Source organism: Taudactylus pleione, unplaced genomic scaffold (genome assembly GCF_031769625.1).
Source record: "Taudactylus pleione unplaced genomic scaffold, aTauple2 ptg000497l, whole genome shotgun sequence".
NCBI lineage: Eukaryota > Metazoa > Chordata > Amphibia > Anura > Myobatrachidae > Taudactylus > Taudactylus pleione.
This window is the reverse complement of record NW_028284899.1, coordinates 1,985,494-2,002,231: the sequence shown is the minus strand read 5'-3', so window position 1 is coordinate 2,002,231 and position 16,738 is coordinate 1,985,494. Positions and strand designations below refer to the sequence as shown.

Sequence of the window (16,738 nt, the reverse complement as noted above, 5' to 3'; positions counted from 1 at the left end):
CTGGGTCTTTTAATAAAATTCCCCAATGCTTTTTAATAATTTTTTCCATATTCCTATAATCGGAATTGAAACCTGTAATAAATGCCCACTCAAAGTTCTTGTTTTCATTTTGTTGTTTTACTTCCTTATTTAACATGCTCTCTCTATCCATAGATACTAACTCTTCTTCTGCTTCTTTGACTAACTCCAGTTTGTAACCTTTCTTAATGAATTTATTACTCATGAATACTATTTGTGTCTTCAGGTGTTCTTCTTCGCTACAATTTCTTTTTAATCTTAAAAACTGGCCCTTAGGTATACCCTTTAGCCAGTTAGGTTGGTGATTACTTGTTTGAGGGATATAGCTATTTGAATCAGTAGGCTTGGTGTAACCCTTTGTATAGATCTTCTCATTTTTTAAATATATAGTAAGATCTAAAAAAAATTTACCTGGGATTTACTGATATCAAAAGTTAGATGGATGTTTCTACTATTCTTGTTAAGTTTTTCACAGAACAGATTTAAGTCTAACTCATTACCTTTCCATATGAACATAATATCGTCGATAAATCTAAACCAGGATACCAAGTTCGTGCCTACACCCCACACCGCCTCATGCTCCCAACGGGACATGAATAGGTTAGCGTATGCAGGCGCAAACTTGGTACCCATGGCCGTTCCAACACCTTGTAGTTAATATTCTCCTTCAAAGAAAAAATAATTGTTATTCAAAATAAAATCAATTCATTCTACGATGAAGTCAACTTTATCTGGTGACATATCTGTTTGATTTAAATGCCATTTTACAGCTTCTATACCATCTTTGTGGTTAATGCTGGTGTAAAGTGATGTCACATCAGGTGTTGCAAGATACATGTTCTCAAAGATTTCTACTTCTTTTAATTTTTTGATAGTTTCAAGTGTATCCCTTAGGTATGATTTACTTTTTTGTACTATCAGTTGTAGATAATGATCAATCATCTCAGACAAATTTGTAGTCAAACTTTTCTGTTCCCGAGATGATTGGCCTTCCAGGAGGTGCTATTGGGTTTTTATGCACCTTAGGTAATGTGTAAATCCCTGGTGTTTTCAGGTTCATAATATTTAAATAATCAAATTCCTTTTTATTGATAGTTCCTTTTTCTAAAAAAAATTTTAGGAATTTTTCGAAGTTATTCTTAATCTTAACCGTTGGATCAACTTTTAATTTCTGATATGTATTGTCCCTTTTTAATTGATCCTCTATCTCTTTAATATAGTATTCTCTATCAAAGATTGCCACAGCTCCTCCCTTATCACAAGGTTTTATTACCACCAATTTATCTTATTTTAAATTTTTTCCTTTTTGGTTATATTCCCAAGATGTCTTCTAGGTTTGACATTCCCAAATTTCTTTAGGTCATCCAAAACTAATTTTGTAAAGCAATCATTCATGCTTCCTCTCACATGAATGGGATTAAATGTAGACCTTTTTTTAACAATGTTGGTGTAGTTCCTATTTGCACTTCCCCCTCATTTTCTTTTATTTTAAATAATTTTTTTCTGTTAATTTCCTAGAGAATTTATGCACATCTACAAAGGTGTCAAATTGATTTATATGGTTACTAGGAGCACATTTTAAACCTTTTTTAAGAATACTTTCTTCTGCACTAGTTAAAACGTTCTTGCTAAGGTTGAAGATTATTACATCATCCCCTTCTTTCTCTACAATATCTTTATTCATATTTTTCTTTTTTTTCTTTTTTTCTTCTTTTTATTTTTACTGCCCCTTGTACCTCTCTTTTTGATCTTATTTTTCTTTATCATATCGGTCGGAAATTCGTCCGATGTCTTTTCTCTAAAAAAGATGAGTGTCTAGGAGTATTATCATCATAATCTATTACTCTCAGTGCGTCAAACCTATTAAATTGATGTAGGAATGATCTAGGATCTTTATCTTGCCATCTCCCTTCTCGTCTGAAGGGTCTTTTAGGATATGACCACTCTGATCTTTCTTTCTTATTATATCTGTCTCCCAAAAAATGTTGGTGTGTTCTCCTATCCTGTTTGTTATAATCTATTAGAGGATGTTGAATAGGCCTCTGATTAAATTAGGCTCTCCTATCTCTAGTCCATCGTTCTTTGTGGTTATCATAATTTTTTTGTGGTGTCAGGCATTCTATTTGTCTATCTTCTTCCTTATTAACGTTATCATATTTTTCCTTTTGCTTTCTTCTCCTTTTTGATTTTGTTTCAACTTTTTTGATTTTTTTCTAGTTTTTATCCTCCTCTTTTACAGAAGTCATGATCTCTTTTTATTTTTCTGTTTCTTTTTAATCAACTCAGAAGTATTCTTTTCTATACAAATTTCTATTTCTTTCTCCAAGATATTAAATTCAGGGGAGCTCTCCAAAGGGTGTACTAATGTCTGTAGTACTAACATTTTTTCATTTATAGTTCTTAATCTATCCCTTCTTTCCTTCAAAATTAAATTAATTAAAGAGAATGAACATGTGTTTAAAATATCCTTCCATTCCATTTTAAAATTTTCACTTAAATCTTGAAAAGTTGGAACCTTTTTGATTCTCAACCCTTTTGGGATAATGTTATCTGATAGGTACTTTTCTAGTGTTACTGCCTCCCACCACAATCTATTTTCTTTCAAAAGTAGGGAATTTAAACTCTCCATTGCTGTTTCTAAGTCATCATCAGTGGTTTCTGGTTGTATCATACTCATATTCAAATTAAATATCTCCTTGACTCTATCTTCTCTATTTTTTAGATGATTAAACATAATGCTGCCTTTTTATTTCAAAATTATTGGGAATGTTTAAATCTAAAGAAATATTGATTTGGAAAAAATAGGCACAATTTCTAATTGTAGCAGCTCCAAAACTCTATCGTATCTTGCCCAAAAACAAGAAAATTGTACACATATATACTTTAAAATACAGATAGTGTGTTTAGAGCACTTCTCAATATAACATATATACACATATACTTCTGGAAAAATCCCCTTTTTTTGATGTGTCATTTCCTCTGAGATGATGACTCAATGTTTCTTTTATATAACAATACTTAATGCCAATCCAATATGAATCCACAGCTAATTTTTCAGTATTTAATAAATACACAAATGTTACATGGAAAAAATACCAATAAGAAAAAACTTAAAAACTATATGCACACAATCCAGGGTAGGGGAGAAACATCACATTTTCCAGGTACAGATATTATAGGATACAGTCTCAAAAAAAATGTCTGGATCAGCTTCCCAAAAATATACCCAAGTACCTTACTGGAAGTGTAATATTAATTATCCCCAATGTCCACCTGCTGGTGCAGTATCTCTCTCACAGCCAACGCATTTCGATATGTAATCTTTGTCAAAGTCCAATGAGAGATGTGTCCTGCCTGTCTTTTATGCTGGGACTGTCTGACATCACTCCGGTCACGTGATCCAAAAACCGGATGTGTCGTCAGTCCCCTTTTCTGAAATAGTCTGTACACATGTACTCATTAAACTGTGGAGATCCTCTCTAATCGGACTTGTGCGTCAACTCTGGGAGCAGTAGTTTTGACACACAGCCCACGAGAAGCTACAGTTCTATGATTACGGACTTCACCGGAAGTGCACCATATATCCGAACTTCTGGGTAAGCATTCCATAGTGTGGAACGCAAACGAGTGATCTAATTTTCATCACCAGGAAGTCCAGTGCCAGAAATAGAATTTTGCGTTCCAATTATGTGGAGCGCATATTCATAGCTTCACTACCGGCAATTATTACACAAATAGTGTTGTCACCATTATATTTAAAATACTTGGGTATATTTAAGAAATATATATGCACATTATCCAAACAAATAAATTTACAGGATGTTATATAAAATACAATATAAATACAATTTAAATGTAATATAAAAACTTCAGGTGGCTATATGTAGTAATTTATATTCCAAACAATCACATACATGTAGCTCATCTTTACATAAAATTTCATAATAAAACTTTTAATTTAAAAACCATTTTAACTCAAAATCTGCATTCACTCCCCCTGGTATTAAAGTATCAAGGTTAAAAATCCACATCATTTCTGCTCTAGCAAGATTCCCTTCCAGGTCCCTATCTTTCCAATTGGACTTTATATTCTGGATTCCAATGAATCTTGTTACTTCTTTATTTGAACATTTATGAGTGTTCTTAAAACGACAGGATAAAGTATGCGTATCCAGACCTTTTTTAATGTTATGCAGATGTTCAGAGAGTCTAGTTTTCAAAGCTCTCGGTGTTCTTCCTACATAAAATAGGCCGCATCTGAAATCCACCAGATATATCACATTTGTCGTGTGGCATGTTATAAATTAATTTATCCCATTCTCTTTTCCTTTTATTATAAATTTTGTGTTTTTTGTCTCTATGGATGGAATAGTCACATGCCACACAAGTTCCACATCTATGGAACCCTTTTGTACGAATAAGGATTAAATTCGTAAAAGGTAATGTGCTTCTTACTAAATTATCCTTTAAATTGGGTGCCTTTCTATAAATAAACATTGCTTTTGGTGGGATAGTTTCTTTCAGTACTGGGTCTTTTAATAAAATTCCCCAATGCTTTTTAATGATTTTTTCCATATTCCTATAATCGGAATTGAAACCTGTAATAAATGCCCACTCAAGGTTCTTGTTTTCTTTTTGCTGTTTTACTTCCTTATTTAACACGCTCCCTATATCCATAGATACTATCTCTTCTTCTGCTTCTTTGACTAACTCCAGTTTGTAACCTTTCTTAATGAATTTATAACTCATGGATAGTATTTGTGTCTTCAGATGTTCTTCTTTGCTACAATTCTTTTTAATCTTAAAAACTGGCCCTTAGGTATACCCTTCAGCCAGTTAGGATGGTGATTACTTGTTTGAGGGATATAGCTATTTGAATCAGTAGGCTTGGTGAAACCCTTTGTGTGGATCTTCTCATTTTTTAAATATATAGTAAGATCTAAAAAATTTACCTGGGATTTACTGATATCAAAAGTTAGATGGATGTTTCTACTGTTCTGGTTACGTTTTTCACAGAACATATTTTAGTCTAACTCATTACCTTTCCATATGAACATAATATCGTCGATAAATCTAAACCAGGATACCAAGTTCATGCCTACACCCCACACCGCCTCATGCTCCCAACGGGACATGAATAGGTTAGCGTATTCAGGTGCAAACTTGGTACCCATGGCCGTTCCAACAAGTTGTAGGTAATATTCTCCTTCAAATTCCAATTTTACAGCTTCTATACCATCCTTGTGGTTAATGCTGGTGTAAAGTGATGTCACATCAGCTGTTGCAAGATACATGTTCTCAAAGATTTCTACTTTTAATTTTTTGATAGTGACAAGTGTATCCCCTTATGTAAAGATGAGCTACATGTATGTGATTGTTTGGAATATAAATTACTACATATAGCCAACTGAAGTTTTTATATTATATTTAAATTGTATTTATATTGTATTTTATATAGCATACTGTGTATTTATTTGTTTGGATAATGTGCATATATGTTTCTTAAATACATCCAAGTATTTTAAATATAATGGTGACAACACTATTTGTGTAATAATTGCCAGTAGTGAAGCTATGAATATGTGCTCCACATGATTGGAACGCAATCTACAATTTCTGGCACTGGACTTTCTTGTGATGAAAATTAGATCACTAGTTTGTGTTCCACACTATGGAATGCTTACCCGGAAGTTTGGATATATGACGCACTTCTAGTGAAGTCTGTAATCATAGAACTGTTGCTTCTCACAGGCTGTGTGTCAAAACTACTGCTCCCAGAGTTGACACACAAGCCTGATTAGAGAGGATCTCTGCAGTTTAATGAGTACATGTGTACAGACTATTTTGGAAAAGGGGACTGATGTCACATCTGGTTTTTGGATCACATGACCGGAGTGATGTCAGACAGTCCCAGTATAAAAGACAGGCAGGACACATCTCTCATTGGACCTTGACAAGGAGAATATTACCTACAACATGTTGGAACGGCCATGGGTACCAAGTTTGCACCTGCATACGCTAACCTATTCATGTCCCGTTGGGAGCATGAGGCAGTGTGGGGTGTAGGCGTGAACTTGGTATCCTGGTTTAGATTTATCAACAATATTATGTTCATATGCAAAGGTAATGAATTAGACTTAAATCTGTTCTGTGAAAAACTTAACCAGAACAGTAGAAACATCCATCTAACTTTTGATATCAGTAAATCCCAGGTAAAAATTTTAGATCTTACTATATATTTAAAATTTGAGAAGATCTATACAAAGGGTTACACCAAGCCTACTGATTCAAATAGATATAACCCTCAAACAAGTAATCACCAACCTAACTGGCTAAAGGGTATACCTAAGGGCCAGTTTTTAAGGTTAAAAAGAAATTGTAGCGAAGAAGAACATCTGAAGACACAAATAGTATCCATGAGTAATAAATTCATTAAGAAAGGTTACAAACTGGAGTTAGTCAAAGAAGCAGAAGAAGAGATAGTATCTATGGATGGAAAGAGCATGTTAAATAAGGAAGTAAAACAGCAAAAAGAAAACAAGAACTTTGAGTGGGCATTTATTACAGGTTTCAATTCTGATTATAGGAATATGGAAAAAATCATTAAAAAGCATTGGGGGATTTTATTGAAAGACCCAGTACTGAAAGAAACTATCCCACCAAAAGCCATGTTTATTTATAGAAAGGCACCCAATTTAAAGGATAATTTAGTAAGAAGCACATTACCTTTTACGAATTTAAACCCTATTCATACAAAAAGGGTTCCATAGATGTGGACTTTTTGTGGCATGTAAGACTATTCCATCTTTAGAGACAAAAAGCACAACATTTATAATAAAAGGAAAAGAGAATGGGATAAATTAATTTATAACATGCCACACGACAAATGTGATATATGGTGGATTGCAGATGCGGCCTATTTTATGTAGGATGAAGATCGAGAGCTTTGAAAACTAGACTCTCTGAACATATGCGTAACATTAAAAAAGGTCTCGATACGCATACTTTATCCTGTCATTTTAAGAACACTCATAAATGTTCAAATAAAGAAGTAACAAGATTCATTGGAATCCAGAATATAAAGTCCAATTGGAAAGATAGGGACCTGGAAGGGAATCTTGCTAGAGCAGAAATGAAGTGGATTTTTAACCTTGATACTTTAATACCAGGGGGATTGAATGCAGATTTTGAGTTAAAATGGTTTTTAAATTAAAAGTTTTATTATGAAATTTTATGTAAAGATGAGCTACATGTATGTGATTGTTTGGAATATAAATTACTACATATAGCCACCTGAAGTTTTTATATTATATTTAAATTGTTTTTATATTGTATTTTATATAACATCCTGTGTATTTATTTATTTGGATAATGTGCATATATTTTTTTTAAATATACCCAAGTATTTTAAATATGGTGACAACACTATTTGTGTAATGATTGCCGGTAGTGAAGCTATGAATATGCGCTCCACATGATTGGAATGCAATCTTCAATTTCTGGCACTGGAATTCCTGGTGATAAAAATTAGATCACTAGTTTGCATTCCACACTATGGAATGCTTACCCGGAAGTTCGGATATATGGTGCACTTCCGGTGAAGTCCGTAATCATAGAACTGTAGATTCTCGCAGGCTGTGTGTCAAAACTACTGCTCCCAGAGTTGGAGCACAAGCCCGATTAGAGAGGATCTCCGCAGTTTAATGAGTACATGTATACAGACTATTTCGGAAAAGAGGACTGACTTCACATCCGGTTTTTGGATCACGTGACCGGAGTGATGTCAGACAGTCCCAGTATAAAAGACAGGCAGGACACATCTCTCATTGGACCTTGACAAAGGTTACATATCGAAACGCGTTGGCTGTGAGAGAGATACTGCACCAGCAGGAGGACATTGGGGATAATTAATATGACACTTCCAGTAAGGTACTTGGGTATATTTTTGGGAAGCTGATCCAGACATTTTTTTGAGACTGTATCCTATAACATCTGTACCTGGAAAATGTGATGTTTCTCCCCTACCCTGGATTGTGTGCATATAGTTTTTTAAGTTTTTTCTTATTGGAATTTTTTCCGTGTGATATTTGTGTATTTAATAAATACTGAAAAATTACCTGTGGATTCATATTGGATTAGCATTAAGGATCGTTATATAAAAGACACCTTGATGTGCATTATTTAAATCTGTTCCATGTGAGTTGGGTGCGTGTTCTATTATTGAAAAAGATACGTCTACATATTTGATTTAGCCTGAATTTAAGTGAGTAGGGTATGTCTTACCCTCATCTCTATCATATATTTGAAGGTCTACATCATGTGTATGAAGTTTTAAAGAAAGATACCATTATAAGATTTCGACCGCCCCATTAATTAGTGAGTGTGGTATGTCATCTTTTACCATAGAAGATTTCTAGAAATACGATCTACCTCCTACGAGATTTCTGTGTATGAAATATATGAACCTCATTTAAAGCAATCCTACACATATATGTTCCTTTTGTACCCCTTTTCTGTTTTTCATATACGTATTGTTTGAGGAGGAATCGTCTCAGAGGAAACGACACATCAAAAAAAGGGGATTTTTCTATAATTTTTTTTGTTATATTGAGAAGCACTCTAAAAACACTATCTGTATTTTAAAAGTATATATACCTACAATTTTATAACTGGTTGATTAAATTTTATGCCATTTACATGTGTATTCATAAGATACTATACAATTAAATAAATGTTACTTAGCATGCAACATAATTTAAAAAAAAATGATCAGACCATCTTAACAGTCGTCCTAGGGGAACTTACACTGTCTATTAAGCATTACCCACACCTATAGTGGATATAGGGCCTGATTCAGAGTTCTACGCTAATGCCACTACTGCTTCTTATGTTTGCACAAAGGATAAGTGAAAAAATGCAAATATCACAGATGCTGTACAGTGATACCTCTACTGCTGAGCATGAAGGCTGCTCTTCTTACTGACCAGCTCTCATCTGCAAATCCACTGGCATGAAATGGGTTCTTTTGATTTACCCATGATGCATTGAGTTCTCAATACATCCCGAATTGTCACACTGCAGAAAACTAGCATTTAAAATGTACTGGAGTGGAACCTAGTAAACCAACCGCAGTGCCTCAGTACAGTAGTTTCATCTTTCTTTAATTTCCTATTATTAGCTATAAAAAAATTAAAATCAAAAAGAGACACGGTAACCCCCACCCCTTTCTTCTCTGTTGCACCCTTGGTGAGATCTTGAACTGTAACTGGTGCTCAATTTTGTGAGTTAACCCCTGTAATCCTGTACTATCCTCTTTCTTGGAGCAGATTTGCTCTTTTGCAGTATTACAGTATGGTAATAACGCCATCAATGGTTAGCATAGCGGTCAGTGTTTCTCTCCCACACTGTACTGAGCCCCGCCCCTGCCCTGATTGGCTTGCTGCTTCCCAATATCCCATAGTAGTGATACCCATAGAGGGTTAAAACCAATGATGAATTTCTGTCATCAAAGTACCAATGACACTATTGATGCAGATCATCTATGGTGACCCATTCGATGGTCATCCCTGCACAATCGTGCTGAATTATCAAAAAATTCAATCAAACCTCTTCCATTTTTTTCAACTCACCTCCAGTGGGGGGCGACATATGACAGAAGTGAACTCTGGCCACTGGTCCACCAGAACCTGTAGTCTGAAAGGGTTATCATGGATGACATGATGCAAAGCCCCAGCCACCTGTGTGATGGACACGATGAGAAGACATTCAGATAGGAAACATTGTGCTGTATTGTTATAGTTATATACTCAACAGCTCTTTTAACATTCAGAAAACACAATAATAAAACAAGACTGAGTATTACTAGACAGACATGAGGTAAAATGGTCCTGCTATCTACGATTCTATACATACTGTACTCCTGAAATAACTCTTTTGAAAGTGTTACAGGTTTACAGCTTGGCACATTTCCAATTAAACCACTGCTTGTAAACCTGCTTTTTCTTGCCTTGTCTTTTCCTATGTATGAGTGGGGAGCAAACGCACCTACCACTAGATGAGCCCCAATGTACCAGGAGAGACTTCTTTTTTTTAATGTCAGACCTGTAAATTTACATGAAGTGGAATGTCTACAGAATGATGGCCAGCTCATCATAGACAAAAGTATAAAGCAAATATATTGTATATAACAAATATTTCACGCAATAATCACTTTTTAAATTTTCCCCCAAGATTTGTGCTACATTTTGTGCTACATATTCCAACCCTCATTTTAGTTCCATGATAATGTCATAGAGTGGGTTAGGGTGTAAATCCGGGTACACAATTAGACGACAGATCGGCCGTCCTGCTGATCTGCCGTCCTATCTGATGATTGGTACTGTAAGTGCATTCAGACTTACCAATTGTTGGCCTCATGTTTCATGCCTGAAGTCACAATTGGGCAGGCATTTACTTGTGCCTGGCCAGAGTTGATATCAGTCATTGGCGGCCTCTGCAGCAAGTGTATGAGCGGTCTACTGACTGACTGTACACACAGCATGATGTGCCAATATATCTTCATATACTGTATACCGGCCATCTGCTTTGCTGCTCAACCGACTAGATATGTCTGTGAACAATGTTGTTCACTGACATATCGCTGGTACACACCCACCAATGCACTCACAATATAGCAATTGAATGGGCTATATATCGGCCAGTGTGCACCCAATATAAGGATAAGTAAGGAGTGTGTGAGGTAGATGGAGGATAGAGGGTTATGGTACTGTAATTAAGGAAGGAATGGTGGTAGGGTGGGTTTAGTTGGGGATAGTAAGGGGTGGATTAGGATGGAATAGGGGTGGATAAGGTGATGTATGTTGTTCTAATTTGCAATATTTTATGTGGCTTTTATGTATTTATTATGTAATGCTGCAAGTCTTTTTAAATAAAACAAAACCATATAAGAGCGGGGCTACCAAGTCATCAGATGTTCCTTACTCTTCGTTCCTTCTTATAAAAGCCAAATGTATTAAATTACGGTGGATGATGCCACTTTATCATGGATAATATATGCGTGGTTGTGCCCAATGTAGACTCAGTCAGTATCATCTGAAGAATTTACAGTAAATGTAATTCAGCTGTAGGAATCTGCAGCCTTATGTTACCTTCAGTGACTCTGGAAAGCTGCTGACCAGTAGTCTTCTCAGAGCGGCAAGTTTTGAGGAACAAGTCAGGTAAAGCATTCTATATGCAAAATAAAGCATGTTCAAGTTAAAGCTTTACAAAGATCAACAAAGAGTTTTAGTTTTGACAACAAGGATTGGTAATGGTAGCAATTAGTGGGGCTGATTCTGAGTTGGGAGCAAACAAAAAAATGCAAGTAACTGGGTATCTGAAACAAACCGTGATGTAATGCAAGGAGTGCAAATACATTTGTTATTTTTGCAGGCAGAGTAAATACTGTCAGCTTTTGCAAGGTTGGGTATGAAACACCGGGCAGTCAGGATGCCAGCTGTCAAAAACCGACAGCGGCATCCCAATGCTCAGTATCCTGACTGGCGCTCCATGAGTATGCTAACCCTCACCCCTTCTCCCTCTAACCCTAACCCTCACCCCATCCTAACCCTAACCCTCCCTGTTAGTGCCTAACCCCCCCCAGGGTACTTAAATCTAACCATCCAGGTCCGTAGCCTAACCCTAACCCCCTTGTGGTGTCTAAACCTAATCGCCCCGCCCCCGCGCAGCTGAAATCTAACTCCCTCATGCTATACTCGGGATCCCGGCTGTAGGTGTAATAACTACATCCCCTTTTGCATGTAACCCAAAAAATGCTGGACATCTTTATAGTTACACTGCAATTTAGACTGGAGTTTGGACACTCTCCTACCAAATCTAAATCTCTGCACATTTTACATCTGCCCCACCTGCAGTGCAGCATGGTTGTACCAAGGTGCACAGTTACTTGTTCTTTTTTGCTTTACTCCCAACTCCTAATCAAGCCCAGTATGTTTGATACTTGGCACAATTCTCATAATCTGCATTTGAAAGTGTGAAGATTTCTCCATACCAATTGGTAGATGGCTGGAACTATCTACTGTAACAATCACAGTGCTGGGAACAGTCTAATGGGTATAACATGTGAATACTCAGGTGATAAATGATCAAAAGGATTTTAAAAAAGATAGATCTAAAGAATATTCCTCCAATCACAGTTTTTTTTTTAACAAAAGGGAAGTTAGACCAAATAATACATATAGAGGAAAGGATAATCAGTTAAAAAATATGACCTCACCTAAGTGGAGGAGAAAGAGCTTCAGGAAACAAGCCACTTCCTATCAAAGATCATTCAGCGAGGAGGTAAACTTAACACCTATTCCACTATATAATAGATACAAACCCCTAAGAGGTACCAGAAATGTATCTACCACAAGAGCTGTTTCAGGAGAGCAGAGGGATACCAATTATCGATGATAAAAATAAAAACACAGGGAAAAAGGGGGGATAAAAAAAACAGGTGCAGAAAAAGAAAAGTACAAAACTAAGGATACAGTAACTGAGAGGTGGATTGAAGGAACCCAAGGGGCAAGATAACATTGGCTCCCACAAGTTAGAAAGTCATGAAATATCTCTTTTGGAAAAGGGGCTAAAATACGCACCATCCTCTAAACTTAATGATGTTGAATTTTTTAGATCTATAAAATTACATAAAAAACTTAACTTTAAAAAAAGCTCTTCATATCGAAGGAGGGAAATGAGAAGGCTGATAAAGCGGATGAAGGGGCTACTTCCATGTTTAAGCTAAAAATCTACCTTCTTTAAAACACATATGAAGGGTGATAAGAAGGAATCCTTGGGGGCCCAAGTATTGGAGGACCTAAAAGATGCAGGGTGAAAGAAAATCAAATTTAATATGAGCTACAAGGAGAGGAAAGCATAAAAAATAATTAAAGAAAAAATGAAAATATTAACATTAAACCAGAGGTCAAGGGTGAGGGGGGGGGTTAGTCCTTATGGACATAAAATACTATGGGGCAGATTTATGAAGCTCTAGAAAGTGATAAACTGGAGAGTGATAAACTACCAGCCAATCAGGTCCCAACTGTCATTTTTCAAACACAGCCTGTAACATGACAGTTGGGAGCTGAGTGGCTGGTCGTTTACCACTCTGCACATTATCACTTTCCAGAGCTTCATAAATCTGCCCCTGTGAGAGAGAAGTGATGAGACAATTCAGTGATAACGTCACTTATTTATCATTCACAATGAATGATGAAACTTGCTGCGTATGGGTGCTCCAGCCAATCAGCTCCCAACTGTCAGCTGTTTGCAAAATGACAGTTGGGAGCTGATTGGCTTGAGCACCATTTTACATATGCAATGAGTTTTATTGCTCATTGTGAATAATAAAAATTGTTGATAAATGAGGCCCCAAGAAAGGATCCAAGAATTAAGAGCTCTTATATCTGTGCATGTAAGTAATGGCACCTTGAGTGAAGTTGAAACTAGCTTTCTAATTAATGAAAAACCTATAAGTCCAGCCCTTATGTATTCTACCAAAGATTCATAAGGACCCCATCTACAGTACCCACCGGGGAGACCTATAGTCACAGAGGTGGAATCGACAGCTAACCTTTCTCAGTTTATAGATTTTTACCTCCAGCCTTTGGTTACAAAATACAGGTCTCACCTAAAAGATACTCCAAGATATTCTTAATAAGCTATCTCATATCAAATGGGAGGAAGATTATATATTAGTTAGTACTGATGTAATCTCCCTGTATACAATCAGTAACCACTCACAAGGAACTGAATCTGTCTCTAACTGTCTAGTGGGATTTGAGAAAATTGCAGAATTACAGAAGTTCTTAATTGATAGGAATAATCTTTATTTTGCAACACAATTACCTCCTATTTAAGGATGAGTTCCACATCCAACAGGTAGGGACCGAGATGGGCACTAGGTTTACCCAGAGTTATGTAAAAATTTTAATGAGCATCTGGGAGGAGGAAAATGTATGGCATAACAACCCTCACGGGGCAAACCTAATGTCCTGGTCATGATATATACAGTAGATGATATCCTATTTATCTGGATAAAAGATTCCCTTGATAAGTTTTTAGAACTTTTTAATCACTAATGTTTATAACATCAAGTTAACTTTTGAGATAGGGATCCAGAGTATTAATTTTTTGGACATTACTGTTTATATTGAGAACAATGAATTGCACACTAAAACATATTAGAAACCAATGAATTCCTCAGCATACATACATGCCAATAGTTGTCACCATGCCAATTGGCTGAATTCCATGCCAGGGGTCAATTCAATAGGCTTAAACTCAACTGTACAGGCCCTAAGGTTTTTGAAGAACAGGCCACTAATTGAAAGAGGCATTTATAGCCAGTGGTTATGAAATAAGAAGCACTGTCCAAGATCTTTAGAAGTCGAGATATATATAAAGAAAATTACCTACTTACCCAAAAATAAAATCCAACAGGTGATAATAAATGTAAAAATTTAATCTACGCTAGTGAATGTAGCTGTAACCAATATTATATTGGACAGACAATAAGATCACTGAAGTTACCAATCAGTGAGCACCTTAGAAATATTAAAAAAGGCTATGAATTACATTAATTGTCAGTCCATTTTAAAAAAATGCATGCATGCTCTGTCAATTATATTATACAATCTTATGGAATTAAATTTGTCAAAGGATCAGACAGATCCAAAGACACCAACAGTGCATTAGCCAGATTTTAGTTGAAATATATTTACTGAATTAAAATGTTTTTTATTGATTTTTGTATATTGGTTTTAGACCGTATATATTCTATATCATATTTTAAATGCTGATAATTATTTAAAAATTTCAAACTGATTACTACAGATGCTGCATTGTTTTGTAAGATTAGGGTTACTGTGAAAATCAAATCTACACAACTGATGGCAACTTAACTTTGTGTTCACACCAGAATTGTAATGGAGATACTGGGATTCATATGGAGATGCTGCAGAACTACAATTGCATAATGAATTAAGGTCTTGATTGAGCAAGGAATGCAGTTGCTAATACGCACGCAATCAGCCGATTGTTGCATTCTGTGCATGTGTATGCATCGCAGTGACTACACAGACCCATTGCTGAGTGATTGACAGGAAGTGCCGTTTGGGGGTGGTGTCAGGGGTTGGTCGGCGAAACGCAGGCGTGCCAGTGCATTTGGACGTCATTGCAAGGGCATGCATAAATTATCCACTGCGACGGCATACGCAGCTTCAGCTCCCATAGCGTGCATTCAAGTTAGCAATTTCTGAGTAAGATCTGACCTTGTGCAATTGTGCGTGAGGGACCGATGGGACTCGATATGTCTGATGTTTTTGCTATTCTGCCAAGTAGTACGGATGTGTGTTAGGCAAAGGTCCTAATGTTGTGCTGAGATTGCGCAATTGATTAGCATACTTTCACAGTGAGACTGCGTGCGTAATCGCTATTGCATTCGCATCTGCGATCCGTACTAAATCAGGCCCTATATCAAGATCTATATGAATGTGAAATCATGAATTTCCACTTGGATGTAATCAAATGACGTCCCTTCCGGTGCGGTGTGGCAATACCTTAAGAAACTAACTCCATAGCAATCTCAAGGAGACATTTATGTGAACCAATAGATGTGACTTCCAGCTTGCTGCCATGTAATGAGAATTTACGCACATTGCAGGGAATTAAGGGAATTTCCGGCTCGGCACAAATGATTATGGGTACTCCGTCACTACCGGCAGTCGGATCAAAAGATAGAGAGTATGAGTGGGATGTGTGAATTAGAAACAGCCGACTGTTTTTATAATTCTGGTCTGGTATTTGTTGTGTAGGGATTATATGTTATGCTTGGTTTGGGGTTTTGAATTGTAAACCTCAGCTGAATGCAATAGACTAATTTTGGAAGCTACCTAAAATATGCCAAATAAATTATCTAATGGATAGGCAAAAAAAGCAATTTTGAAAATGATACGGTTTATTAATAACAAATAGGTTATTAAAGCATGCCCTTGTCTCCCCCATTCTTAAAAACCTAACCTTGAAGCTAACATGCTCTATAACTACCGACCAATCTCAATCCTCACTTCTGCCTCCAAACTCCTTGAGCGTATTGTTACAACCGCCTCACCACATTTCTTTCCTTGACATTTTTCAGTCTGGCTTCCGTTCTCTCCACTCCACTGAAACTGCCCTCACAAAAGTCAGCAATGACCTCCTTGCTGCCAAATCCAATGGCCACTACTCCCTGCTCATTCTCCTTGACCTCTCTGCTGCTTTTGACACTGCGGACCACCCGCTACTGCTGCATATCCTTCACTCCCTTGGTCTAAGTGACACTGCTCTCTCCTGGCTGTCCTCCTACCTCTCTGACCGTTCTTTCTCTGTTTCCTCTCATGGTGACTCCTCCCCCCCACAGCCTCTTACAGCAGTGTTCCCCAAGGTTCTGTTCTTGGACCTCTCTTATTCTCTCTCTATACATCTTCTCTAGGTAAACTCATCAGCTCTTTTGTCTTCCATTATCATAGAGATGATACTCAGATCTACCTTTCCTCACCTGATCTCTCCCCCTCTCTACTGACTCGTATCTCTAACTGTCTCTCTGCTATCTCTTCCTGGATGTCCCAGTGATTTCTCAAACTTAATATGTCTAAGACTGAGCTGATAGTCTTCCCACCCTCCCACATATCATGTCCCACTA

At 36.6% G+C, this 16,738-nt stretch overlaps 1 protein-coding gene across 1 annotated transcript in view; it reads right to left on the bottom strand.

Moving 5' to 3' along the window:
• The window catches only part of LOC148502425 (glycine N-acyltransferase-like), a 44,596-nt gene extending 33,352 nt beyond the window's left edge, over positions 1-11,244 (bottom strand). Inside the window, exons 1-2 of the mRNA XM_088449884.1 lie at positions 11,166-11,244; positions 9,648-9,755 (exon numbers count right to left, since the gene is read on the bottom strand). Of these exons, the coding sequence (XP_088306010.1) occupies positions 9,648-9,755; positions 11,166-11,243 (186 nt within the window). The 5' untranslated portion in view covers position 11,244. The remainder of the gene's footprint in view (positions 1-9,647; positions 9,756-11,165) is intronic.
• Between the last annotated feature and the right edge of the window lie 5,494 nt (positions 11,245-16,738).